This window comes from Hylobates moloch, unplaced genomic scaffold, assembly GCF_009828535.3.
Source record: "Hylobates moloch isolate HMO894 unplaced genomic scaffold, HMol_V3 SCAFFOLD_15, whole genome shotgun sequence".
Classification (NCBI taxonomy): domain Eukaryota; kingdom Metazoa; phylum Chordata; class Mammalia; order Primates; family Hylobatidae; genus Hylobates; species Hylobates moloch.
Window position 1 is genome coordinate 63,385,168 of NW_026652290.1, and position 26,031 is coordinate 63,411,198.

At 41.1% G+C, this 26,031-nt stretch overlaps 1 protein-coding gene across 5 annotated transcripts in view; it reads left to right on the forward strand.

The window, feature by feature from the left end:
• The window catches only part of XPO1 (exportin 1), a 61,780-nt gene that overhangs the window by 9,109 nt on the left and 26,640 nt on the right, over nucleotides 1–26,031 (forward strand). For 3 of the 5 annotated variants that reach the window (XM_032176537.2, XM_058429115.1, XM_058429114.1), the window contains 2 exons: nucleotides 2,584–2,685; nucleotides 6,438–6,510. In XM_032176537.2, coding sequence (XP_032032428.1) covers nucleotides 2,584–2,685; nucleotides 6,438–6,510 — 175 coding nt within the window. Of the gene's footprint in view, nucleotides 1–2,583; nucleotides 2,686–3,592; nucleotides 3,610–3,768; nucleotides 3,833–6,437; nucleotides 6,511–26,031 lie in introns of those variants that run through there. The other 2 variants (XM_032176539.2, XM_032176540.2) reach the window with 2 other exon arrangements.

Genomic DNA, 26,031 nt, shown 5'->3' on the forward strand with positions numbered 1-26,031 from the left:
GCTCACTGCAGCCTTGACTTCCCAGGCTCAATCTTCCCACCTCAGCCTCCTGAGTAGCTGGGACCATAAGTGCGTGTCCCACCACACCTGGCTCATTATTAATTTTTCTTTGTTGCCCAGGCTGGTCTTGAACTCCTGGCATTACAGACATGAGCCACCACACCTGGTCCAAACTTTTTGCTTACAACTTTTAATAGAAATAGGTAAAAGAAATAGGAAGGATCTAATTGAGTTATAAAACAACCTTTAAAGATATAACAGTGAAAAAGATTAAGCCATTGCTTTTTGTCAATAGAATTAAAAGCTGTTGGTAAAAATATTAATGTTGTATGAAAAACTTGTTGAAATGAAAAATATATATGTATGTATATAAAAATAAAATGTCGACATGGCTGGATCTTAAAAACTGTCAAATGGAAAAAACTAATTGCAGGAAAGATTTTTTTTTTTTTTTTTTTTTTTTTTTTTTTTTTTTTTTTGAGAGGGAGTCTCACCCAGTCACCCAGGTTGGAGTGCACTGGGGCAGTCTTCCTGATTGATGGGCAGTCTTGGCTCACTGCAACCTCCACTTCCCAGATTCAAGTGATTCTCCTGCCTCAGCCTCCCGAGTAGCTGGGACTATAGGCGCGCGCCACCATTCCTGGCTAATTTTAGTATTTTTAGTAGAGATGGGGTTTTGCCATATTGGTCAGGCTGGTCTTGAACTCCTGACCTCGTGATCTGCCCACCTTGGCCTCCCAAAGTGCCGGGATTACAGGCGTGAGCCGCTGTGCCCAGCCTAAAATATTTTTTAAGTATACTATTAACATAAAATTGGTAGCCATACAACCCTATTCATGAAATTTACACACATGCCATGAAAATGTGGACAGGAAAAGACACACTAAGTTCATGAAAGCCATTACTTTTTAAAGGAACAAAGGTGTAATCCCAGCACTTTGGGGAGGCTAAGGCGGGCAGGTCACGAGGTCAGGAGTGCAAGATCACCCTGGCCAACACGGTGAAACCCCGTCTCTACTGAAAATACAAAAATTATCCAGGCGTGGTGGCACGTGCCTGTAGTCCCAGCTACTTGGGAGGCTGAGGCAGGAGAATTGCTTGAACGCGGGAGGTGGAGGTTGCAGTGAGTCGAGATCCTGCCATTGCACTCCAGCCTGAGTGACAGAGCAAGACTCCAACTAAAAAAAAAAAAAAAAAGAAAAAAGAAGGAACAAAGGAAGGAAATGGCACTAGGGAAAGGCACAAAGATGACTTCCATAAACTTTATGTTAAAAGAAAAACTGATACAAGCAGAAGATGATGACTACATAGAATACTAATCTATGTTAAAAATATGAAAATAAAAACGGAAATAGTTGCCCAAAACAAAGATTTTGTATATGAAATTAGTGATGGAGAACGGATGGTTACAATAAATGTTAGGAGCCCTTTTCAAAGAGCTCAAAGGGTATGTAAGTATTTGGGATTTGTGGTTTTACTTAGACCTAGTTTTCAGCAGTCTTTCTATGAAATGTATTTTTGTAGTTAGAGAGATCTTGGTAACTCTTGTAAAGCAGGGTGTCCTGCTACATTACGTAACTTACCTAAGTAGATGTGATTTTTTTTTTTTTTTTTCTAGAGACAGGGTCTCTGCTCTGTCACCCAAGCTGAAGTTCAGTGGCACCATCATAGCTCGGTGCAACCTTGATTTCCAGGGCTCAAGTGATGCTCCCACCTCAGCTCTCCTGAGTAGCTAGGACTATAGGTGCAAGCCACCATGCGCAGCTTTTTTTTTTTTTTTTTTTTTTTTTTTGGAGAGTCATGGCCTCGTTACATTGTCTGTCACCTAGGCTGGCCAGCTGGTCTTGAACTCCTGGCCTCAGGTGATCCTCCTGCCTCAGTCTCCCAAAGTATTGGGATTACAGGCATGAAACACTGCAACTGGCCTAGATAAGAATTTTTATATTGTTTTTGGTTGATTTAAGTGCTAAGAACTCATTTGCTTCAGAATAGATCTTTGGTTGAAATGCAGTTCAGTTTTGAGACTAAAAAACCAGATTTACTCCCAAAAATGTTATTATTTCAAATAAGTAAAATACTTGCACCTTTAAAGATTAGGAGTTGGCTGGGCATGGTGGCTCACTCCTATAACCGCAGCACTTTGGGAGGCCAAGGCAGGCGGATCACCTGAGGTCAGGAGTTCAAGACCAGCCTGGCCAACATGGTGAAACCCCATCTCTTCTAAAAATACAAAAATTAGCCGGCTGTAGTGGCACCCGCCTGTAATCCCAGCTACTCGGGAGGCTGAGGCAGGAGAATAGCTTGAACCCAGGAGGCAGAGGTTGCAGTGTGCTGAGATCACACTACTGCAGTCCAGCCTGGGTGATAGAGCCGAGACTCTGTCTCAAAAAAAAAAGATTAGGAGTCATATTTATATAATTTTATTTCTATTTCTATAAGGTCTAATTTTTGAATATTTCTGAACATCGATAATAGAATCTCTGTCCAATTAGAATTTGTGCCTTGCTCAGTAGTTTTCATTTTAATGAATGATTCAAAAGAACACATTAGCTTAAGTTTTTTTTTTTTTTTATAATATTTTAGCAAAGAATGGCTCAAGAAGTACTGACACATTTAAAGGAGCATCCTGATGCTTGGACAAGAGTCGACACAATTTTGGAATTTTCTCAGAATATGAATACGAAAGTAAGCAAGTGGTGGTTTTAAAATCTGTTATTTCTTTTCTTCCAGTCATAAACTTTGAGGAAGGTATCTCATTTTTAGTATTAGCATTTGTTATCTCAAATCATTTTATATTGTTAATTTGTTTCAAAATTTAGTCTTAAGCTTATAATTAATTCTTGCAAATAGTCCTAAGAATTATGAATGAAGTTTTGTAATGGGACTAGTATGCAAGGTGGCTTTTTTGGTTGTCTGATTTTGTTTTTTTCTTTTTAGAATATGTATACAGGTCTAAGTAGCATAAATTCTGAATGTTATTCAGAGATTAAACATAACATTAAGGAATTATTTTGGGCAAGTAATCAATATAATACAGGCCAGGCACCTCTGACACCAAGTTGTGTGGACAGCTTAAAACCCTACTCCATGGCATTGGGCTTCTAATGGGACAGCACTCAGTTTTGATTTACAATGGAAAATGTTATAATTCTGGTCCTTTTTTAAGTTTGAACAGAAGGGTTGATCAAAATGTGTTTTGTCTGTTTTAGGCTTGATGATTCACGCTTCTCTTTAAACTGCCTTAAAGTAATAAATATTATGGCATTCTGTTTAATACACGAAAGGTTTCCACTTGATATACATTGTGTTAAAACAGAAGATAGCCATATTCACATTTGTTTCTGAAACCAGACTTTGTTAATTAACAGTTTTAAAATATTAGTTTTGACATCTTGTAAATTTTAGGTCAAAAATACAGTCCAGAACTTCCTCAAAGTGCTAACCTTAAGTAACATAACAGTGTTTGCCTGTTTGCTTGCCTGGTAAATTTTGCTTTTTATACTGACAGACATTACTAATGTTTAAGTTGATTTATCAACAGTATTTTTAAAAACTCAAATTTGTCTTGTGAAAAATGAGATGATTAGAGGAACAGAAAGAAAGCAACAGGTAAAGAATTCTTCAATTTACATAAATTACAAATGATTTGGTGCTAAATTTATGCACTATGACATTTGGCTTTTATGCAATCATTTTTTTTTTCTTTAAAGATGTTAACACTACCTGATATTAATCATAATGTTCCATTATGTTGATTGCTTGTAATAGGAAGAAAAGGGGTGTCTTCCTGTGCAACTGACACAGCTAGGCTTTGACGGCAGGCCTCCACAAGGTCTACCCTTTTGATTCCCTTTAACTGAATTCTGTTCATCAATTGTTTTTGTTTCATGGGCGGTGGGAGGGGAAAGGGGAATTCAATGCATAAAATAAGTATTTCTAAGGGCTCAGTAGAAATTTCTACCATAGGGATCATTTCATGCATTTATTTTTTCATTTAGTCTTTGCTGTTATCTGTCCCTCATCTTCATAACTCAGCAGTGGATTTCTCAAGTTCGGAGATGTAAGGCAAAAGTATAATTCCTTAGAATGTTTGGATTGTAGTGATTTATCATTGGCTTTCAGATTTGACTGTCACTTCAGATTTTTGAGCAAAAATACTTTAAAAAAAAAGAAAGAAAGAAAGAAAAGAAAAAATTCTTTGAAGAGACAGAACCTCTGTTGCCCAGGCTGGAGTGCAGTGGTGTGATTATAGCTCACTGTAACCTCAAACTCCTGGGCTTCAGTGACATTTCTGCCTCAACTTTCTGAGCAGCTAGGGGGCTACAGGTGTATGTCACCATGCCTCACTAACTTACCAATTTTTTTATAGAAGCGGGGTCTCCCTGTGTTGCTCAGGCTGATCTTGAACTCCTGGCCCTCCCCGCCTTGGCCTCCCCAAAATGTTGGGATTACAGGCGAGGGCCACTTTGCCTGGCCCCAAATAACATTTTTTCAAAGGAATGTAAATTTTCTTTGTTTTAGTTTCATAGGCAAAGTCTTTATGTCTGGGAGAGATTGGATTTTAGGATATTATGGTAACAGATGTATTCCTCTGACCTAACCTGGGGAAAGCTTTTATTGGGCTGCCTGCTTCAACCCCCTTGGCAGAAAGATGAAATATGAATTGTATCTTCATCAAGCTTATGCTACCTTTATACAGTTGTAGAAAATAACTACAGGTTAGTAAATAATAATTTTAGGTAACAGTATCAAATAGGAAGAAGTAAATAAGAAAGGACAGTGTCTTTCCATTAAAAATGTAAACAAAAAGTTTGGTTAAATAACATGAAGTTATCTTTAAGATTTTTATTTCTAACTATATTTATGGTGGGTTTTGTTTCTTAGTGTTTTAAAGGCTTTTTAATTGATTTTTGGCAAGAGGATACATTGTAAGCAGTGCATTGCTTTGACTTACTGAGTCTTGACAATCTGATTTTGTGCCTATAAAATTAAAGAAAATACTTAGGGTAGTTATATTTTTAAAAGCTAATTAAGAACTTCAGGCATTTGGACAGCTCTCTTTTTTACATATTCCTCAGACCTAGACATAATAAATAGATGTGTTTTTAAAAGTGAAAAGGTTAGAAAACATCACTATTTACTGCTGGTTATGAAACATTTTAATAGCATCAAATTTGTAGTTTTAGAATTTTGCTTTGGCCTTGTTTTTATTTTGAAAGTTTTTAAGGAATGTTCTGCAAATGTAGTACTTTAGTTGAAATGGCAAAATTTTCCTGAAAAGTGTGAAATGTTAAAATGAAAGAAAACAGCAAAAACATTCACTGTTTGAGCACAATGTAGTTTGGGACAGTCTATATTGTGCTTTGGATAAAATGAGCATTCACATGATCCCTTTGGTTGAAATACTAATGCTCCTATTTTATTGTGTAATGACTAACCATTTTAAAGATGAACTCTTATTCTCAGCCAAAACTTGCAATCTGAGGTTATATGTCTATATATGAATGAGTTTACCTTTCAGGTATTATAGCTGATTCTTCCCAAATCCTCTCAGTTGAAATGTACCACAACAGTGTTGTCCCTTTTCTTCCTCCTGCCTATCCACACTAATTGGTCATAGTAATTCAGGTGGTAACTCCTGGAGCTTTATAAATTATTATAAATATTGTTGACTATTTAGAGTGAGTAATCAGCAGGAGGGACAGAATGGCTTGAAAGTGGTATCTGTTTTTTAATTTTTTATACTTTTAGTTATAACTTTCAGTATTTAGGAAGAAATACCTGAAAGGTAGATACAGATTGCAACATGCATTTGTGATTATTTTGACTGTGCACAAAAGTTTATCTTTAAATTAGTAGAAATAGCAACTATAAGGGTGGGGTTAAAATATAAAATAAACCCATGGGTTGTCTTGCTGCTCCTTAAGTAACACACCAGTGATTCTTGTAAACACTTTCTATAGAAAGTATCTGTGACAATACTTTAATATTTGGCCAAAAGCTTATAACTCCTAGAGGATGGTAGGAAGCTTGATAGAATCCAAGCTGCTAAATTCTTAGGAGCCTGTTCGTGTTAAAGTACGTGAGCCTATGAGCAGTCATTTATGCTGTGAATTCATATCTGGCTGCTACTTTTCCTTCGACAGATAGGCCTATTTGGCTGCTAAAGGGCTTTTTATTTGGTTCTTCCTCCTGGTGTGAGCATGTATAAACAGCAGGACGTTATATAGAGTAGTAAACAATAAAATGAGGAAAATGCATGAAAACTCAGTATATGGGTGAATAGATACTTATTTAATATATGTAATTAAACTTGGTAGCATAATGTTTTTGAAACTTTAGATGTAAATGTGTGAATGTCTGTCCATTTGTGAATCCTGAGAGTTGCCTGTCCTATATAGCAATATATTCACATGCTTCTATTCTCCAATTTTCAGTATTATGGACTACAAATTTTGGAAAATGTGATAAAAACAAGGTGGAAGATTCTTCCAAGGAACCAGTGTGAAGGTAGGAAAATAAATTAAAGAATTATAAATTCAGAATTTTGTTTTTCCTGGCATTTTTATTATAGTTGACTGTTTGAGGGGGCATATAATGAATCTTTAGTATATTTTGCTCTAATGGAGCTTATTGTTTTTATCATGAAGCAAACAGGTTCTATTTGTATTGGCGGGTACAGGAAGCCCACTTATAGGTTATCTTTTGGGAGAAAGAGGAGACTGGACTGTTGAAAACTCTGACAGTAAATATTCTATTTAAAAATATGGGCTATGGCACAATGGCTCACGCCTGTAATCCCAACACTTTAGGAGGCCGAGGCAAGTGGATTGCTTGAGCCCGGGAGTTCCGTACCAGCCTAGGCAGCATAGCAAGACCTCGTCTGGACAAAAATTTTAAAAATTATCTGGGTATGGTGGTGCATGCCTGTGGTCCCAGCTATGTGGGAGCATTGCTTGAGCTCAAAAGGTCGAGACTGCAGTGAGCCATGCTCCTGCCACTGCACTGCAGCCTGGGTGACAAGAGTAAGACCCCATCTCCAAAAAAAAAAATACATAAATAAAATATGGGCCGGGCACAGTGGCTCAAGCCTGTAATCCCAGGACTTTGTGAGGCCGAAGTGGGAGGGTCTTTTAAGGCCAGAAGTTTGAGACCATCCTGGGTAACATAGCGAGACCCTGTGTTTACAAAAAATTTAAAAATTAGCCAGGTATTTTGGTGCAGGTGGCGGGGGACGGGTATCAGTGGGGTGAGGTAGGAGGATCCCTTGAGCCAAGAGGTTGAGACTGCAGTGAGCCATCATTGTGCCGCTGTATTCTAGCCTGGGCAATGAGCGAAACTCCGTCTCAAACAAACAAAAGAAAAACCTTATGTAAGGTTAACTTGGGAATGGAAAAGCCAAGTACTAAAGATCACAAAGCTGTTTTGCCTATTGTGGTTCTGGGAATGCCTTGTAAGAGGTTGGCTTCTGAAATGAAGAAAGATCAGAAAATGAAGGTGTAGTGATACCTGTTAATGAGTAATTTAACTTTTCTGTCTGTGCTACCTTGAGGAATGTCGTATTTTGAGAAACATGAGGCAAGATTAGTTTCTTGGGATTCTTCGATTTAGCTAATTTCAGTTATGATACACTGCCTTTTTACCTACTGTATTTCATTTATCTGAAAAAGATAAATTTTTTTCTTGACTTTATTATGGGGCACATGATACTTCTAGCAGTATTTTCATTTAAAATATGTCTAATTTCTTTGATTATTTGTCTTTTAAGTATTGTCCTTCACCTGCATTCTCTTATCATCATCATGGTAGAATAGTGACATGGATTTACTTAGCTAATCTGACTTAAACCTTGACAAAGTTTGAGCACATTTAGAGTTGAATGTGATGAGATTTTAATGCCAGTATCTTTTTTTAAGAACATTAAGTATAATCAGTGGCAATATCTTTAATACATCATAAATCATAGATTAAGAGTGATAGTGCAGGAGCAAATAGTGTACCCTAAAAGAGGTTCTCATTTTTTAAAATGTTTTATTATGGTCTGAAACTATTTTAGATCATGTTCTGTGATGGACTGAGAAATTAATAAGCACAGTTTGACTATGTGGTCCAAGTAGGTCCTTCATACTTTATTCTTCAGGGATCTTTAGTGTAGTCATTCCTTGTTTCTTTACTACTATTGTTTTACTCATGTGTTATGAGCCCCAGATTTAATTTTGGCCATGGTCTGCCATACCAACAAAAGGTGATTTACTTCTGTCCCATTTTACTGTTGTATAATTTTAAATCCTCCTTTTGTTCTTAAATCTGCATCTCTGTTTTTTATCACATTTGATGGTTCTGGAAGATCTTTTCCAGGTTGAAAATAGATATGATTATACTAGTTTATCAACATTGTAGTTACATTTGTTACAGAAAAAAATAATTTTTAAAAATTTTCTTTCTTTCTTTTTTGTTGAGACAGATTCTCACTCTGTTCCCCAGGCTGGAGTGCATTGGCACCATCACTGCAGCTTCAAATAGCTGGGGTCAAGCAATCCTCCCACCTCAGCCTCCCAAGTGGCTGGGAACATAGGCATGCCCTACTAAATTTGTTTTTTGTTTGTTTGTTTGTTTTTTTAATGTTTTGTAGGGATGGGGTCTTGCTGTGTTGCCCATGCTGCTGGCTGCTGGGCTTGAGCAATCCTCCCACTTTGTCCAGCCACCACACCTAGTCAACATGATTACCTTTTTAATTTTAACTGGGAGGATTCTCTAACCTAAAGATTTATTTCACAAAATACACTAGAACTTCTGAACATTAATTTTCCTTCATCTTTAAGTAACTTTGGTGTTAGAAATTACATAAATTAATTTAAAATATTTTATTTCCTTTTTCCGTAAGTGTCCTGTCTTTTAAAGGTATTCTCTTTGCTTTTTACTGTAGCTATACCCTTTGTCCAACTATCATAGCATATATAGTTGTTTACCTGGGGTGCATATTGTGCGTTTCCTTTGTACCAATTACTACTAAATATTAAGGTTATAAAAATATACACATACATCAAAGTGCTGTATGTTGTCACAGTGTTATAGTTGAGAAGACAAAACACATGTAAAAGAGGAATCATAAATCAGCAGCAAATGAGGTGTATATAATGAGTGCTTCACAAGCTAAAAGAACAGAATGATGTCTAAGTCTGGCCCTTTAGCCAAGTTTCATTCACATAATTGGAAAGAAATGCCTGGTGTATTTTAAAGGAAGGAAGGGTTTCACTGCATAAGAGTATGCCAAAATTAGATTCCTGCATTTTTTTTCTGATCTAGAATTTCTTTTATCTGCTTTTAGGTTCTTGTCCACAGCATGTTAATTTTTACATGTTTTTTTTGTTTGTTTTTGTTTTTTTTGTTTTTTTTTTTTTTTTTTTTTGAGATGGAGTCTTGCTCTGTTGCCCAGGCTGGAGTGCAGTGGTGCAATCTTGGCTCACTGCAAGCTCTGCCTCCTAGGTTCATGCCATTCTCCTATCTCAGCCGCCTGAGTAGCTGGGACTACAGGCACCCGCCACCACACCCGGCTAATTTTTTTTTTTTTTTTTTTTTTTTTTTAGTAGAGATGGTTTCACTATGTTAGCCAGGATGGTCTCGATTTCCTGACCTTTTGGTCCTCCCGCCTCGGCCTCCCAAAGTGCTGAGATTACAGGCATGAGCCACTGCGCCTGGCCAACATGTTCTTTTAAGTTAATGACATTTTCAATTTAGGCCTCTTCTATAAATACTGTCAGGAAAATCTCATGATTCTTGAGTGGGTTAGATGTCTCTTGCTGTGTTATACGTTACTGTGTCCTGTACCAGTGGGTCACAGGAGAATAAAATTTTAAAGAGCAAAAGATAGGCCTGGCACGGTGGCTCACGCCTGTAATCCCAGCAATTTGGGAGGCCAAGGCAGGCAGATAACGAGGTCAGGAGTTCGAGACCAGTCTTACCAACGTGGAGAAACCCTATCTCTACTAAAAACACAAAAATTAGCCGGGCATGGTGGCACACGCCTGTAATCCCAGCTACTCAGGAGGCTGAGGCAGGAGAATTACTTGAACCTGGGAGGCGGAGGTTGCAGTGAGCTGAGATCACGCCATTGTACTCCAACAGAGTGAGACTTCATTTCAAAAAAAAAAAAAAGAGCAAAAGATAGACATAATTAGAAAGTAAGGATGTTTAAAAGAACATTTAATTTTTCAAAAGATATTTTTATAGCAAGAGAAAGGGCGAGATAATAAAACATTTAAATAAGTTGAGATTTGTGTTATATAAAATTTATTACATTTCTCTGGATTTTCATTTAGCTTTAGGCCATAAGTATGTGTCTATTTGTGTGTGTTTTATGTGTTTTGTCCCTCGCACCCCACATTACACTTGGCTGTTTTAGTCACTTTATTCCCCATTCTCCAAACTATAAGCTCCTTGATATTGGGGCTCAGAGTGTCTTTTTTTCTTTGTTTTTTTGGTCTGTTTTTGTTTTGAGATGGAGTCTTGCTGTGTTGCCCAGGCTGGAGTGCAGTGGCGTGATCTGGGCTCACTGCAAGCTCTGCCTCTCGGGTTCACGCCATTCTCCTGCCTCAGCCTCCCAAGTAGCTGGGACTGCAGGCACCCGCCACCACGCCCGGCTGATTTTTTGTGGGGTTTTTTGGGGTTTTTTTTTTTTTTTTTTTTTCAGTAGAGACGGGGTGATGTTAGCCAGGATGGTCTTGATCTCCTGACCTCGTGATCCCCCCCGCCTCGGCCTCCCAAAGTGCTGGGATTACAGGTGTGAACCACCGCGCCTGGCTTTTTCTTTGTTTTTTTAAAGATGTAGGGTTTCACTCTGTTGCTCAGGCTGGAGTACAGTGGTGCAATCATGGTTCACTGCAGCCTGGAACTCCTGGGCTCCAGTGATCCTCTTGCCTCGGGCTTTTTTTCTTTTTCTTTTGTGAGACAGAGTCTCTCTCTGTCACCCAGGCTGGAGTGCAGTGGCACAGTCTTGGCTCACTGCACCCTCTGCCTCCTGGGTTCAAGTGATTCTCCTGTGTCAGTCTCCCAAGTAGCTGGGATTACAGGTACACACCACCATGCCTGGCTAATTTTTGTATTTGTTTTAGTAAGTACGGGGTTTCGCCATGTTGACCAGGCTGGTCTCGAACTCCTAACTTCAGGTGATCCTCAGCCTCCCAGAGTGCTGGGATTATAGGCGTGAGCCATTGCACCCTGCCCTCTTGCCTCAGCCTTGAGAGTAGCTAGCACTGTGGGTCCACACCACCATGCCCAGCTAATATAAAAAAAATTTTTTTAGAGACAGAGTCTCACTGTGAAGCCCAGGCTGGTTTTAAACTCCTGGGTTTAAAGCAGTCTTCCTACTTTGCCGTCCCAAATTGCCACCAAGCCTGGCTGGGAAATTTTAATAGGTCAAATGGAAGAATTCTCTAATAAAGAGTGGTTGCTATTCATGGTAGTCTTTTATTTATTCATTTGTTTTGAGACAGGATCTCACTGTATCACCCATGCTGGAGTGCAGTGGCACAATCATAGCACACTGCAGCCTTAAACTCCTGAGCTCAAGCAGTTACCACGCCTTAGCCTGCCAAAATAGCTAGGACTACAGGCATGTGCCACCACACCCAGCTAAGTTTTTCTAATTTTGATAGAGACACAGTTTGCCTATGTTGTCCAGGCTGGTCTTGAACTCCTGGCCTCAAGTGATGCTCCAACCTCAGCCTCCCAAAGTGCTGGGGTTACAGGTATATCACCACCCCTAGCCATCACTGAAGTCTTAAAGATCCTGTAGGACTACTAGTGGTGTTGATTCTCTGTCAGAGTCATGATCCAGATAATTCCCCATCCCTTTTTAAAAATGGCATTTAGGCTGGGTGTGGTGGCTTACACCTGTAATCCCAGCACTTTGGGAGGCTGAGGCGGACAGATCACCTGAGGTCAGTTCGAGACTAGCCTGGCCAATGTGGTGAAACCCAGTCTCTACTAAAAATACCAGAATTAGCTGAGTGTGGTGGCAGGTGCCTTTAATCCCAGCTAATTGAGAGGCTGAGGCAAGAGAATCGCTTGAACCTGGGAGGTAGAGGTTATAGTGAGCCAAGACAGCATCACTGCACTCCAGCCTGGGCAACAAGAGTGAAACTCTGAAATAAAATTTAAAAAAATAATTAATTGATTAAAAATGGCATTTAGATAATTCAAATCATAAAAAAGAGGAAGCCTCCTTTGTTCCTGGGGCGGGGAAAGATGATGCAATATAAAGGTATTTCTGTACTTTTTATTTAAACCAAGGGATTGTTTTAATCAGTTAATGTGTATGGCTTGTAGATCATTTCATTGATTGATAAAACTTACAGGCAGGGCATGGTGGCTCATGCCTGTAATCCCAGCACTTTGGGAGGCCGAGGCGGGCAGATCACCTGAGGTCTAGAGTTCGAGACCAGCCTGACCAACATGGACAAACCCCATCTCTACTACAAATACAATATTAGCCAGGCGTGGTGGCGCATGCCTGTAATCCCAGCTATTGGGGAGGCTGAGGCAGGAGAATCGCTTGAACCTGGGAGGCAGAGGTCGCGGTGAGCTGAGATCGTGCCATTGTACTATGGCCTGGGCACCAAGAGTGAAACTCCATCTCAAAAAAAAAAAAAAAACCGACACTTGCTCACATTGAATAGAGAAGAAGCGAATTTATGAAAAAAGTAGTCCAAAGTGGAAAGATCACAATTACAAGGTTTGATTTTTTTTGTTTTGGTTTGGTTTGGTTTGGTTTTTTCGAGGCAGAGTTTCGCTCTTGTTGCCCAGGCCGGAGTGCAGTGGCTCAGTCTCCACTCACTGCAACCTCCGCCTCCTAGGTTCAAGCAATTCTCCTGCCTCAGCCTCCCGAGTAGCTGGGGTTACAGGCATGGGCCACCATGCAAGGTTGGTTTTTTTTTGTTTGTTTGTTTGTTTGTTTAATTTTGAGACGGAGTTTCGCTCTGTCGCCCAGACTGGAGTGTAGTGGCGAGATCTTGGCTCACTGGACACTCTGCCTCCCGGGTTCACACCATTCTCGTGCCTCAGCCTCCTGAGTAGCTGGGACTACATGTGCCTGCCACCACATCTGGCTAATTTTTTGTGGGATTTTTTTTTTTTTTTTTTAGTAGAGTTAGCCAGGATGGTCTCGATCTCCTGACCCCGTGATCCGCCCACCTCGGCCTCCCAAAGTGCTGGGATTATAGGCATGAGCCACCATGCCCAACCAGGTTGGATTTTATAAGTAGATGGGCCACTAAAATTTCTGAGTTGTACAGTTTCATGTCTTTAGTTGGCAGACCAAAGCTGATCCACTCATAAAATTTTATTTAGTGCTCTCCTTTGACGTGAGACACGTGGTATATTTATTGGCACCGTAATACTGGCTACATTATTTGACCTCATATTTCAGTTTGTGTTGCAAGGTTTTGGGCATTAGAGCTAATGTATAGGAAGCCCTGTGCTTACATATGCTGAGTATGAATAAGTAGTGGGTTACCAACTGTTTTTCATGAAATATCTGCATTTCACCAAATTGCCATATACCAGTCTCAAAATACCCTGAAATTTCTGAAATAACCTTCCTAAGTGAGCTCACTAACACCTGCTTTTCTGTGTCCTTTACAATTTTTTTCACCACAAAGTCAAGTTTCAGAAACGGAACTAATAGGGTCACTCCTGCTAAAGATCTCCTGTAGTATTGAAGATATTTAACATGTTTCCTTTAATTGATAGTGGCCTTTGAGAATTTTTGTATTTGCCTTATTTATTAGGTTTAAAGTGTACAGTTGGATAAGTTTGTCTTGTGCATGCTCCCGTGAAACTACCTCTGTATAATCAAGATCTGCCTCTATCCAATTACTTTCGCCTTCACTGCCCCTCTCCACATGTGCTTGTTGTCACTTGTTTGGTAAGAGTGGAATGGCTGGATTGTGTGGATTTTTTTTTTTTTTTAAGACAGTCACACTACTCTGTCGCCTAGGCTGGAGTGCAGTGTCATGATCTTGGCTCATTGCAACCTCTGGCTCTTGGGTTCAAGCGATTCTTGTGCCTCAGCCTCCCGAGTAGGTGGGATTACAAGCATGTACCACCACACCAGCATAATTTTTGTTTTTGTAATAGAGATAGTTTCGCCATATTGCCCTGGCTGGTCTCAAACAACTGACCTCAGGTGTTCTGTCCACGTCGGCCTCTCACAGTGCTGAGATTGTACTCGTAAGCCACTGCGCCCGGAACATATGGATGTTTTGGTGTATGTTTAAGCATCCAACTGTATTCCAAAGTGGTGATGTCAATCCCACCAGCAGTGTATAAGTATGTTTCACATCTCGGCTAACACTTGGTATAGACAGTGTTTTTAGTTTGGCTATTGTAGTGCATATACAGTAGCATCTCATGGTGGTTTTAATTTATTTCTTGTTTTTTTTTGTTTTTTTTTTTAAAGACAGAGTCTCGCTCTGTCGCCCAGGCTGGAGTGCAGTGGCGTGATCTTGGCTGACTGCAACCTCTGTCTCTCGGGTTCAAGCGATTCTCCTGCCTCAGCCTCCCGAGTAGCTGAGACTACAGGCATGTGCCACCACACCCAGCTAATTTGTTTGTATTTTTAGTAGAGACAAGATTTCACCATGTTGGCCAGGATGGTCTCGAACTCCTGACCTGGTAATCAGCCCGCCTCAGCCTCCCAAAGTGCTGGGATTACAGGCATGAGCCACCGCGCCCGGCCTTAATTTCCATGTGGAGTAGTGTTGATCTACGTTCCATCACATTTCCTTACATGTTCTTTGCCATGCCAGTATGTTTTTTGGTGAAATGTCTGTTCAAAAATTTTGCTCAGTTTTTTGTTTTTTTGTTTGTTTGTTTGTTTTGTTTTTTTTTTTTGAGATGGAGCCTGGCTCTGTTGCCCCAGCTGAAGTGCGGTGGCACAATCTTGGCTCACTGCAACCTCTGCCTCCTGGGTTCAAGCGATTCTCCTGCCTCAGTCTCCTGAGTAGCTGGGATTACAGGTGCGTGCCACCACGCCCTGCTAATTTTTCGTATTTTTAGTAGTAGAGACAGGGTTTCACCATGTTAGCCACACTGGTCTCGATCTCCTGACCTTGTGATCCACCCACCTCAGCCTCCCAAAGCGCTAGGATTACAGGCATGTAAGCCCACCATGCCCGGCCAATTCTGCCCAGTTTTTATTGGGCTGTTCCCTTATTGAGATCTAAGGGCTCTTTGTATTCTAGTCAGGAGTATTTTGTTAACTGTATATTTTGCAAGTGTTTTGTCTGTGGCTTCCTTTTTAATTTTTGTAATGGTGTCTTTTGAAGAGCAAAAATTTCAGATTTTGATTAAAATCTGTTGATTTTTTTTTCTTTGTATTGTTGATGCTTTTTGTGTTGTATTCAAGAAATCTTTGTCATGCAAAGGTCACTTAAGATTTTCTGTAAGTTTTTGGCTGGCACAGTGGCTCACGCCTGTAATTCCAGCAATTTGGGAGGCCGAGGCAGGCAGATCTCTTGAAGTCAGCAGTTCAAGACGAGCCTGGTCAACAGGGTGAAACCCCATCTCTACTAAAGATACAAAAATTAGCCAGGTGTGTTGGTGAATTGCTTGAACTGGGGAGGCAGAGACTGCAGTAAGCCTAGATCACTCCACTGCCCTCCAGCCTGGGTGACAGGGCAAGACCCTGTCTCAAAAAAAAAAAAAAGATATTCTCTAAGTTTTCTTATAGAACTTTTATAGTTTTAGCTCTTGCATTAAGATCTGTGATTTGGCTGGGCACAGTAGCTCACAATTGTAATCCCAACACTGGGAGGCCAAGGCAGGTGGAAACAATACAAACAAATTAGCCAGGCGTGGTGGCATGCACCTGTAGTCCTGACTGCCGGGAAGCTGAGGTGGGAGGAATGCTTGAGTTCGGGAGGTGGAGGTTGCAGTGAGCCAAGATCATAATACCACTGCAATTCAGCCTGGGCAACAAAGACCTGTCTGAAAAAAGCATCGTGTGATTCATTTTACTCAATTTTTGTATATGAGGTGAGGTAAGGGTCAAGGTTTATGTATTTATTTGAGACAGAGTCATGCTGTGTCTCCCAGCCAGAGTACAGTGGCGCGATCTCAGCTCACTGCAAACTCCACCTGCCGGATTACAGGTGCACATCACCACACCTGGCTAATTTTTGTATTTTTGGTAGAGATGGGGTTTCACCATGTTGGCCAGGCTGGTCTCGAACTCCTGACCTCAAGTGATCTGCCAGTCTCAGCCTCCCAAAGTGCTGGGATTATGTGTGAGCTACCATACCCAGCTCCCCAACTTTGTTTCTAAAAGGTTTGGCTATTACTGGTTCTTTGCTGTTCCATAAAAATTTTAGAGTGAAATCTGGCAAATTTCAACAAAAACTGTCCTGAAATTTTTATTGAGATTGCTTTGGATCTATGGATGCATTTGGAGAGAATGAACATCTTTAATGTCAATTCCTGATTATTTCTTGCTAATATAGAGAATTGCCATTGTTCACTTATCTCTTGAACGTGTAGTTTAATCCAACTAGTCAAAGTCCAGTTCAAACTCACTTTCCCTTCCTATTGTGAGAAAACACCCCAATTCTGCAAAAGCTCTTGGAATTTAATATTTCTGCTACTTTTCCCTATATGTGCGGTGTTTAGAGCCTTTTCATAGTTCCTTGACTATGGAATTCAGAGCAGAAACCCTATTTCCTAATTTCCTTGAGAAATTTTCAGAACTAGGTGATAATGTAAGTTTCTAAAAAGTTGATAGTGTGTTACTCAGAGGTGATTGTTTCATTTATGATTTTGAAAAGAAAATGCAAATATTTAGACTTACATCCTTGCATCTAAAACAAATTCATGAGAAATCCCACAGAATACAATGTTAGAGATGGGAGCAAAAGTTATCAGTCTAATCTCAGAGAGTTGACAGGCATTCCAAATCATTTTTTGTCAGTATTAAACCATGGTAGGATAATGTAAGAAATATACTTAAGGCCTGGTGCGATGTCTCGCCCCTGTAATCCCAGCACTTTGGGAGGCCTAGGCAGGCAATTGTCTGAGGTCAGGAGTTCGAGACCAGTCTGGCCAACATGGCGAAACCCCATCTCTACTAAAAATACAAAAAAAATTAGCCGGGCGTGGTGGCGTGTGCCTGTAATCTCAGCTACTCGGTAGGCTGCAGCAGGGAAGTTGCTTGGACCAGGGAGGTGGAGGCTGCAGTGAGCTGTGATCACGCCTCTGCACTCCAGCCTGGGTGACAGAGCAAGACTCCATCTCCAGAAAAAAAAAAGAAAAGAAAAGAAAAAGAAGTATCTTTAAGCTATAAATTATGTTTTTCATATCTAAAAAAAACAAGGCAGGCCAGGCACAGTGATTGAGGCCTGCAATCCCAGCAGTTTGGGAGGCTCTCTTGAGCCCAGAAATTCGAGATCAGCCAGGACAAGATAGTTAAGACCTCTCTCTACTAAAAATACAAAATACTAACAGTGTATGATCGAGTGCCCCTGTAGTTTCAGCTACTCAGGAGGCTGAGGCGGGAGAATCATTTGAGTCCAGGCAGGAGGTCGAGCCCTGATTCATTGCACCACTGCACTCCAGCATGGGCAACAGAGTGATAATAATATCTCAAAAGATAGGCTGGGCACAGTGGCTCTTGCCTGTAATCCCAGGACTTTGGGAGGCTGAGGTGGGCGGATCACCTGAGGTTGGGAGTTCGAGATCAGCCTGACCAACATGGTGAAACCCCATCTCTACTAAAAGTACAAAAAAATTAGCTGGGCGTGGTGGCACATTCCTGTAATCCCAGCTACTCTGAAGGCTGAGGCAGGAGAATTGCTTGAACCTGGGAGGTGGAGGTTGCAGTGAGCCGAGATTGCACCATTGCATTCCAGCCTGGGCAACAAGAGCAAAACTCTGTCTAAAAAATAAAGCAGTATTTCCAGGCACATTGTATATGAATGACAGGAATAATATTTCCATTTCTGGTTAATGTAACAATTTGCCCCATTCCAAGTATTTTGATTACAGGCCTCCATGAAAGGCCTATACTTGATACCTAACAGTGTTTGATCCCTAGCTTACATCCATGTAACTTTTTTTTTTTTTTTTTTTGAGATAAGGTCTCGCTCTGTCGCCCAAGCTGGAGTGCAGTGGCGGGATCATGGCTTACTCTAGCCTCAACTTCCGGGGCTCAAGCAGTCCTCCTGTGTCAGTCTCCTGCATAACTGGGACTAGGTGCGCACGAATCGTACCTGACTGTTTCTATTTTTTGTAGAGATGGGGTCTTGCTATGTTGCCTAGGCTGGTCCTAAACTCCTGGGCTCAAGCGATCTTCTGCCTCAGCCTCCCAAAGTGTTTAGATTACAGTCAAGAGCTACTGTGCTCGACCTGCTTTCACCTTTTGGCTATCATGAGTGATGCTCCTGTCAATTTTAATAAAATTTTAATCTTTTAGATTTTTTGTTCAGTGTGTTTGAGGCCATAAATATCCATTTAAGAATGGTGGATGTGCATATAGATCCATTTCTCTTAACGTTATCAAAGCAGGTTAAATTCTAGATTATCTGTGGGAACCCTAACTTAACTCCTGCTTTAGAATTACTGTTAGCTGTTTGTCTTCCATGTGGCATTGTTCTTATTAATATTTCATTGAGAGAACAGTAGTAACAATACCCTGTATACCCTTGTATAAGTAAAGAAAGCAGAACACTATTTTATTGACCATCTTTCCAAAGATCAATTTTGTGTGTTTTTTTGTTTTGTTCTGAGATAGTCTCACACTGTCGCCCAGGCTGCTTGGAGTGCAGTAGTACAATCTTGGCTCACTGCAACCTCTGCCACCCAGGTTGAAGCAATTCTTGTGCCTCAGCCTCCCGAGTAGCTGGTACTACAGGTGTGCACCACCATGCCTGGCTATTTTTTTGTATTTTAGTAGACAGGTTTCACCATGTTGGCCAGGCTGATCTCAAACTCCTGGCCTCAAGTGATCCACCCACCTCAGCCTCCCACAGCGCTAGGATTACAGGCACCACATCCAGCCAATTTTGATGTTTTCATGGACTGATACTTGTAATAAGCATTTCAATTATATATAGCATTGATGTAGAAATGTACCAAATTTACATTTTTTTAGCTTATGGAATAAACAAATGTTTAAACTGAAATTGATTTGAAACTAAATTGAACTTTTGTTTTTCCTGTTTGTAATTTACATTTTTAATAGTGTATCAAAAGCCTTAAACCATTTTCTGTGGTGCAGGTTGACTGCCTCTTACTGGAAATGCTTGGGATGAGAAGTGTTCCAGACTTCGGGCTTTTTCAGATTTTGGAATATTTGCATTATGCTCACTAGTTAAGCATCCCAAAACTGAAATAGACCCAATGAGCATTTCCTTTTTTTTTTTCCTTTTTTCTTTTTTTTTTTTTTTTTTTTTGAGACAGAGTTTCAGTCTTGTTGCCCAGGCTGGAGTGCGATGGCATGATCTCGACTCACTGCAACCTCCGCCTCCTGGGTTGAAGCGATTCTTCTGCCTCAGCCTCCCAAGTAGTTGGGATTACAGTCATGCGGCACCACACCTGGCTAATTTTGTAGTTTCAGTAGAGACAGGGTTTCTTCATGTTCGTCAGGCTGGTCTCAAACTCCAAACCTCAGGTGATCCGCCCACGTTGTGTTGGGATTACAGGCGTGAGCCACCTCACTCAACCCGAGCATTTCCTTTTAGTGCCATGTTGGTGCTTTAAAACTTGCAGATTTGGGGTCAGGCGTGGTGGCCCACACCTGTAATCCTAGCACTTCGGGAGGCCGAGGCAGGTGGGTTGCCTGAGGTCAGGAGTTGGAGAACAGCCTGGCCAAGATAGTGAAACCTTGTCTTTACCTTAAAAAAAAAAGGTTAGCTGGGCATGCTGGCGGGCACCTGTAATCCCAGCTACTCTGGGAGGCTGAGGCAGGAGAATCGCTTGAACTCGGGAGGCGGAGGTTGCAGTGAGCTGAGATTGCACCATTGCACTCCAGCCTGGGCCACAAGAGTGAAACTCCATCTCAGTCAGTCAGTCAATCTTGCAGATATTGGAGTGTTTCACATTTCAGATTTGGGGTACTTAAACTGTACGTGAAAATTAGCTGCTGGGAAGGAGAGGAATTGGAATATGTAACATGGGCTCCCACATTTTAAGGATTTTTCTAGGAATGCATCTTTCTCTTAATAAGTCAGATCCTTATTTGGTTGAAAATGTTTACTGCATGACTATCACTGACTGTAAGATGCTGACGTACAACTGTATGACTTGAAGATTGAGTTTTGCTTCTATGGGAATATGACACCATTTGAATTAATTTGTTCTCAATATTTTAAAGAGTTTTAGTGAATTCTGTTCATATAAAAATCAGGTTCAATAATGCGTGCTTTTTACGCTATCATTGAGTATCCAGTGTTTACAAGGTGTTTCTGAGGGATAAGATTATTATTGCTGTGTAAAGAATTTGGCAGATGGTGTGTACCTTCTAAGTTAGCTTGAGGTTTATTTAAATCTCATCTTTTTAGCTTGCTGAAGTTGATACTATGCCATTGCAAGTTTATATTGACTATTTGATATTTCTCTGTTTTTATTTGAAATGGGACTGTTAAACACATTTTTCTTTATATTGAGCAATAGAGCTGGAATATTAAAGACATATGCATTAACCCTTGCATTTGGAACATTTACGTGTCATAAGGTGCCTTTCACTAAGTGGTTAGGCATTTCTACAGGTGTGTATTATATTTTGAATAAATTTTATATGGCTTTCCAAGAAACAATTAGAGCATTTGACCTACTGACTTTGTTTTTTATTTTTATTTTTTTGAGATGGAGCCTCCCGCAGTAGAGACGGGGTTTCACTATGTTGGCCAGGTTGGTTTTGAATTCCGCCTCAGGTGATCCACCTGCCTTGGCCTCCCAAAGTGCTGGGATTACAGATGTGAGCCACCATGCCCAACCTGACCTACCAAGTTTGGATGTGAATTTTTTTTTCATTTATATTGAGAATAGGGTCTCGGGCCACTGAATTGTACGAGTGCTAAGTCAGTATCTGAATCCATTGAAGATCTTGATGGCAACGTCAGGACTTATCAAAGACACACAACTTCAATGAGAACCTTTCTTTGAAATTAATTAATTAGTGATATGGAGCCTTGATCTGTCACTTAGGCTGGAGTGCAGTGGCACGATTTCAGCTCATTAGGAGTGCATCTTTCTCTTTTCTTTCTCCGCCTCCCAGGTTTAAGCACTTCTCCTGCCTCAGCCTCCCAAGTAGCTGGGACTGCAGGCACAAGCCACCATGCTGAGCTAATTTTTGTATATTTAGCAGAGACAAGGTTTTGCCATGTTGGCCAGGCTGGTCTCGAACTCCTGGCCTCACGTGATCTGCCCACCTCAGCCTCCCAAAGTACTGGGATTACAGGCTTGAGCCACTGTGCCCTGCTGCCTTGTTTGATTTTTTTAAAGAGACAGAGATCCCCTCTGTTGCCCAGGCTGAAGTGCAGTGGCACAATCATAGCTCATTGTAACTTCAGTCTCCTGGGTGATGAATAGAATTCTGCCACAGCCCAAGTAGCTAGGAGTGTAGGCACGAACCACTGTGCCTAGCTAATTTTTTTATTTTTTGTGGAAATGGGGCCTTGCTGTGTTGCCCAAGCTGGTCTCAAACTCGTTTCCTCAAACCCTCCTCCCATGTCAGCCTTCCAAAGCTCTAGGATTACAGGTGTGAGCCATCATGGCTGACTTGTTTTTGATTTTTATATCGTTTTCTTCACTTTTTTTTTTTTTTTTTTTGAGATGGAGTCTCCCTCTGTTATGCAAGCTGGAGTGCAGTGGCACAATCTTGGCTCACTGCACCCTTTGCTTCTTGGGTTCAAGCGATTCTCCTGCCTCAGTCTCCCCAAGTAGCTGGGACTACAGGCGCATGCCACCACGCCCAGCTAAATTTTTTTGTTTTTATTTTTTGTATTTTTAGTAGAGACTAGGTTTCACCATGTTGGCCAGGCTGGTCTTGAACTCTTGACCTCAGGTGATCTGCCCATCTCAGCTTCCCAAAGTGCTGAGACTACAGGTGTGAGCCACTGCGCCCGACCTTTTTTCACCTTTTGTATAAAGCTTTTTAAGGAAGAGCTCAGAAAGCCAATTTAAAGAAATTGAAATGTGTTATGTAAATGTCTATTTTGTAACTGAGACACACTAATTTATTTAGCACAAAAAGAGACCAGTAATGGGTCCTTTTCTGTCAAATTTCAAGCTGAGCTGTTTCTGCTACTTATAAACATTTCGATTTCCTACCTAGATATGTATTATATAATTGCTAACTTATTTATCATTTATTTATTTATTTGAGATGGAGTCTTGCTCTGTCGCCCAGGCTTGAGTGTGCAGTTTACAATTGGGTTTTTTTGTTTGTTTGTTTGTTTGTTTTTTTGTGACAGAGCCTTGCTCTGTCGCCCAGACTGGAGTGCAGTGGCACAATCTTGGCTCAGAGCAACCTCCGGCTCCCGGGTTCAAGCGTTTCTCCTGCCTCAGCTTCCCAAGTAGCTGGGGTTACAGGCGTGAGCCACTGCTCCTGGCCTACAATCGGAATTTTCTGTTGTTGTTTTTGAGACGGAGTCTCGCTCTGTCGCCCAGGCTTGTGTGCAGTGGCACAATCTCAGCTCACTGCATTGTCCATTTCCTGGGTTCAAATGATTCTCGTGCCTCAGCCTCCTGAGTAGCTGGGATTACAGGTGCGTGCCACCATGCCTGGCTAATTTTGTTGTATTTTTATTAGAGACAGGGTTTCACCATGTTGGCCAGGCTGGTCTGGAACTCCTGACCTCAAGTGATCTGCCTGCCTTGGCCTTCCAGAGTGTTGAGATTACAGGCGTGAGCCACCCATCTGGCTGGAATGCTATTCTTAATTGACCTGCATTTATTTATTTACTTATTTATTTATGTATTTATTTATTTGTCAAGCCTTGAGGAAGGGATTTGGGGAATGAACAATGGTACTGGATCAAATAATCCTTGTACTAGGCAATCAGAGTTTCTAGGGCCACTGTACCTGGCCGTGGGGGTTTTATTGATAATAATCTGTAAGGAACAAAAGAGTCAGTACTATCGGAATTATTGATTAGATGTAGTGAGCATTAAGGACATATGGAAAGTAGTTTGAAGTAAAATATTACTGTAAGAGTCAGAATCGGCCGGGCGCAGTGGCTCATGTAATCCCAGCACTTCGGGAGGCCGAGGTGGGCGGATCACCTGAAGTCAGGAGTTTGAGACAGCCTGGCCAAAATGGTGGAACCCCATCTCTAGTGAAAATACAAAAAAAAAAAGCCAGTGCAGTGGCTCATGTCTGTAATCCCGACACTTTGGGATGCTGAGGCAGGATAATCGCTTAAACCTGGAAGGCAGAGGTTGCAGTGAGCTGAGATCGTGCCACTGCACTCCAATCTGGGGTACAGTGAGGCTCTGTCTGAAAAAAAAAAAAGTAGCCGGACATAGTGGCATGTACTTGTAGTCCAGGCTACTCAGGAGGCTGAGGCAGGAGAATCGCTTGAACCCAGGAGGCAGCCATGTCAGTGAGCCTAGATCACACCACTGCACTCCAGCCTGGATGACAGAGGAAGACTCCATCTCAAAAAAAAAAAAAAAAAAAAAAAGTGAGAATGTTGCATAGATTACCCAAGTCAATTCTTATAATTTAGTGTTCATTTAAAAGGAAAATTGATTTCCTACTTTTTGTTTTTAAAAATAGCATTAGGCCAGATATGGTGGGTCAGGCCTGTAATCCCAACATAAAATGTGGCCAAGGCAGGAGGATTGCTTGAGGTTTGGAGTTCAAGGCCAGCCCCAGCAACAATGAGACTAGGAAAAATCAACCAGGCATGGTGCTAAGCACCTGTGGTCCCAGCTACTCAGCTAGCTGGAGGCAGGAGGATCACTTGAGCTCAGAAGTTCAAGGCTGTAGTGAGCTGTGATGGCACCACTGCATTCTAGTGTGGGCAACAGACCAAGACCCTGTCTCTACAACAAAATGTAAAAAATATATTTTCCATTTCCCTATTCATTTTATGTATTTGTAGCATAAATGTTACTATGCATATTGACACTTAACACCATTAGATTTCTCTTATATGTAGCATGTTGCTTTACTGCATTAGTAATATTTTTTCGTAATTAGGAAAGTCTTTCCATAATTACTGTTACAGAAATTTTTTATTTGGGATATTGTGGGAAATGGCTAGTGTTGTCATAGTTAATAAAAATTATATAATTAAGTGCCAGTGAAGAACCATAGTTTTAAAATGAATTTAATACATTAGCTCATAGTTATACAATCTCACAAGCATTTTGCTGCCTTCAAGTTGTCTGTTTCCTGCTAATTCTGATGACTAAATTTTTTACTTTTCTTTTCAACGAAAATTTCACTTAGTTCTATATATGCTAGATGAGGCTTGGAACATACAGCTCTACAACCTTTACCTGCTTTTCCAAAAATCTGAAAGCTATGAAAACGAAAAATCTTCATAATTTAACTGATTTGGTGACAAAGCCTAAAATGAACAGATGTGAGAGTCTTTGTAATTGTTAATTTTACATAGTAGGAAATAATAATTTGTTCAATTAGTGTTGCTACTTCATACCCTTTTAGTGTTTCAATATAGGTGTACCACACTGCTTTTCCTTTAAAAATGTTCTAAGAATTTAACATTCTGCAACACTCTTGAACCCTGTGATTTTGGAGAATGGAACCTATAGGAGATGCTCAGCAAATTCTACATGATGCAAACTAAAATCAAGGATATGAGTATCATGTCTTAACTGTTTAAAGAGTAGGTTTTACTATGAAGAGATCCATAAGTAAAGAGCATTTGAAATGAAAACTTTTTCCTAAACTTCCTCTTTTTTTTTTAACATTGTGTGTGTGAAGTTAATGTTGTATTTCTAATATAAGCTTAATGTTGCAATTAATGTGTAGTGGAAAATAATAACACGTATATTAATTCATTTTTGAGACACGAGTTCGCTCTGTTGCCCAGGCTGGAGTGCAGTGGCACGATCTCAGTTCACTGCAGCCTCCACCTCTAGGCCTCAAGTGATCCACCCGCTTCATCCTCCCGAAGTGCTAGGATTACAAGAGTAAGCCACTGTGCCCAAGCCATCAATAAATTTTTATGGGTTAGAAGTTTGGGCCAGGCGTGGTGGCTCATGCCTATAATCCCAGCAGTCTGGGAGGCCAAAGCAGGCGGATTACTTGAGGTCAGGAGTTCCAGACCAGCCTAGCCAACATGGTGAAAACACATCTCTATAAAAATACAAAAAGTAACCGGGCGCGGTGGCTCACGCTTGTAATCCCAGCACTTTGGGAGGCCGAGGCGGGCGGATCACGAGGTCAGGAGATCGAGACCACGGTGAAACCCCGTCTCTACTAAAAATACAAAAAATCAGCCGGGCGTGGTGGCGGGCGCCTGTAGTCCCAGCTACTCGGAGAGGCTGAGGCAGGAGAATGGCGTGAACCCGGGAGGCGGAGCTTGCAGTGAGCCGAGATCGCGCCACTGCACTCCAGCCTGGGTGACAGAGCGAGACTCCGTCTCAAAAAAAAAAAAAAAAAAAAAAAAATACAAAAAGTAGCTGGGTGTGCCGGGCACAGTGGCTCACGCCTGTAATCCTAGCACTTTGGGAGGCCGAGGCGGGCAGATCACGAGGTCAGGAGATCGAGACAATCCTGGCTAACACGGTGAAACCCCATCTCTTCTAAAAATACAAAAAAATAGCCGAGCATGATGGCGGGCGCCTGTAGTCCCAGCTACTTGGGAGGCTGAGGCAGGAATGGCGTGAACCCAGGAGGCGGAGCTTGCAGTAAGCCGAGATCGTGCCACTGCACTCCAGCCTGGGCGACAGAGCGAGATTCTGTCTCAAAAAAAAGTAGCTGGATGTGGTGGTGCGTACCTGTAATTCCCAGCTGCTCAGGATGCTGAGGCAGGACAATTGCTTGAACCCAGGAGGTGGAGGCGG